General features: G+C 38.7%; 1 protein-coding gene across 1 annotated transcript in view; it reads left to right on the top strand.

Annotated features, from left to right (window-relative positions):
* Window positions 1-1217, top strand: part of GABRB1 (gamma-aminobutyric acid (GABA) A receptor, beta 1) — a 58190-nt gene extending 56973 nt beyond the window's left edge. The window contains exon 7 of the mRNA XM_010006081.1: window positions 870-1217. Within this exon, the coding sequence (XP_010004383.1) occupies window positions 870-1217 (348 nt within the window). The remainder of the gene's footprint in view (window positions 1-869) is intronic.
* The last annotated feature ends 1727 nt before the right edge of the window (window positions 1218-2944 follow it).

Here is a 2944-nt window from a genome sequence, read left to right as displayed (position 1 = left end):
AGAGGTTTTACTACAAATGTAGAAAAGTAAAGATGAGTGAAAAGGTAAATACTTTGTAGTAATGCAGCCATTAATAGTTAATCATAAATAAAAAATGCAATTATCTAACATATTTTATATTAATATTTATATTATAGTTTGTGCCAGACATGCACATACCGGTTGCAGTGTCCAGTTGTTTGTTCAGGTACCTAAAGCAGTGCCCTGACTAACTAACATATAAAGATGCAAATTAATGTGAGGTTCATTGAGTAAAATGGATTATTATTCTATCTGCATGTGAGCAGGTATGGTGCGGCAAGCAGAGAAATTAATCTCTGTGATACAGTGATTCTTCAAAACTAAGTGTCATCACAGGCATATTGCAATAACTGATAAAATGCACATATATCTATAATGTTCTTCAGATGATGATTCCACTGTTACAACACTTTGAAATTAACCTACAGTACTAAAACTGTATAAAATTGACAGAGACAGCAACATTTATTTTTTTTAACTTTGAGTACATGAAATCTTAGAGTATCAGGTCACCAGACATTAAAATTCAGCAGTTTCTGAAGACCATGATGCTAGTTAAAAATCATATTGAAAAACTCTTACTTTATGGGGGATGACACAACTAACTGAAAAGGTCCCAAACCAAAGAGTTGGGTCAGAATGGAAGATATCTAGATGCTAACAGCTAATTTCACACCAGTCAGGAGAGTGTATTTTCACTTCAGCTGATGCTATACAAGATGCAATTGTCACTGCAGCTCCAGTACACCTTAGCTCCTTGGACAGGAGCCAGATGGTACCTGTTCATCTGGGAGACAGCTTAGGCTGGCTGAGGAACTTGTCTAATTCACATTCCTTCCTTGACACAGGTTGATCCCCATGGAAACATGCTGCTTAGCCCATTTGAAATACGAAATGACGTCAGCAGCTCAGACGTGTTCATGAATCTCCGTGAGCCCCGAGCCACCACGCACACGTATGACAGTGCCAACCTGCAGTACAGAAGAGCCACTTTCAGCAGAGACCTCTGCAGTAGAACCACTTTGGACAGGCACAGGCTTCATAAAAAAGGACGCCTGCGAAGAAGGGCATCCCAGATCAAAGTCAAGATCCCAGATTTGACTGATGTTAACTCAATAGACATGTGGTCCAGAATAGTCTTTCCCATCACATTTATTCTTTTCAATGTTGTTTACTGGCTGTATTATGTACACTAATTTATAAAATAACATTACCATAGAGTAACATAATTAGACCTGTTTCTTTTCCTTCTTAAGTTTGTTAAAATGAAGAACTGCAGTAGCCATGATGATACATTTTCAAGGTAAGATAGCCTGCCATTCAATACTGCTAGATTTAAGCTTAAAAAAAACCTCCAAAGAAACCAACCTAAATCCAGCCTCACTACGCTCAGATCAGAGTAGTACAGATCTGCTCTTGAAGAGCACCTTCAGCAAAAGTGCTATACCTTGATTTTTGCAAAGTTTGTGCATCACCTGTGACCTTTCTTTGACTCCCTTCATCTACTTCTCAAATGGAATAAAAATTAGTCCTACTGTATTCCCACAGCAGCATGCTTCCAAACAAGGCAGTAAACCAACTCAAAGTAGTAGTCATGTCATAGTCTTTCAGCATTTAAAGTACACAGAAACTTGAAGGAATAGTTATACTAGGCAGTATTTCTACAGTGTCTGTGAGAAGTATCATTTAAAGAGCTGTAATTAAATTCACATTTTCAGAGAGACAGGGATCTTGGAAGGAAAAAAAAGGGCAGCAGAGACAAATCCCACTGAGTTTCCAACTAAGGAATCAGCTGATGAGATCTAGCTGGAATTTTGTAATTTCCACGAAGTAACAAAGTTGAAATTGATGAGAACAAATGTGGCATCTGTAATTTTGTATTAAAAAGTAGAAAACAAACACATCTTAATCCCTGCAAGCAACTATTTAGAGGAAGACCCCAACCCTTGAGTGGCTACTTTTCTTGACTCACAGGTTTCCTGTGGCTGGTAACTGCAACACACTCTCCCAAAAGTTGGCAAGTGTCTGGGAACAGAACTGAGGAGAGTCCTGCACACAGTCTCCTCTGGGTTTCCTTGCTCTGCTGAGAAAGAGGACATACAGCTGAGTCTTACAGTGCACTGGAGATGTTTGGCACAGTGCTCCTGAGGAGCATCCTCTGCCCATGGTGCTTTTATTGCCTGACACAACCAGACCAAGGAGATGCAGGCAAAGTGCAAAGGGTCAGTCATCTCTTACCTGTATCAAACCCATTCCCCTGCTCTATTGCCAGCTTTTTACTAACAGTGTTTATACCATGTTGCCTAACACAGCATTTTACTGAAACAGAACTATTAGCAGATAAATTTTACTTTGTATTAAAAGTGTTTCATACCTTTAGGAGTCAAGACATACAATCCAACAGAGTCTTTGTAGGTACCAAGACGATTGTTACCATTGCCAGCTGGTACAGAAACATTGATCAGGACAGTAGGCAGCAAAGGTGGTCTTCTCAGCTGCTTCTTCTCTGATCCAACTTTTAACCTCTAGTCTATTGAAGAGTTGCTCAATTTTACCAAAGTAATCAGCCACAAGGTACAATGTGAGATGATTCAGGATAAATATTAATTCCGTCCAATGGCTCTTCTGAATAGGGGACAAGTCATATGCCTATTCCCACCCTAAATCAGCTCCAGATAATTTTTCAACATTTGCACCATATCAGCAACCAAAATTAAAACTGCCACACACCATGTCCCCGCATGGGACATTTTGATGCATCTTTTTAGTCAAATCTAAAGAATGTTTAGATCAATAATATTTTAATGCAACTAGTAATTATATTTTGGCATCATAAAAAAAAAGAATACGCAGGACATATGGAAATTTTGCTCAATAGGCAAACTGAACTTTTTAAATTCAATGATCTGGCACTGGACTTTTA

Source organism: Chaetura pelagica, unplaced genomic scaffold, assembly GCF_000747805.2.
Source record: "Chaetura pelagica isolate M959 unplaced genomic scaffold, ChaPel_1.0 scaffold189, whole genome shotgun sequence".
NCBI classification, from domain to species: Eukaryota; Metazoa; Chordata; class Aves; order Apodiformes; family Apodidae; genus Chaetura; species Chaetura pelagica.
The sequence above is the reverse complement of the archived record's forward strand: the minus strand, read 5'-3'. Positions and strand labels throughout refer to the sequence as shown.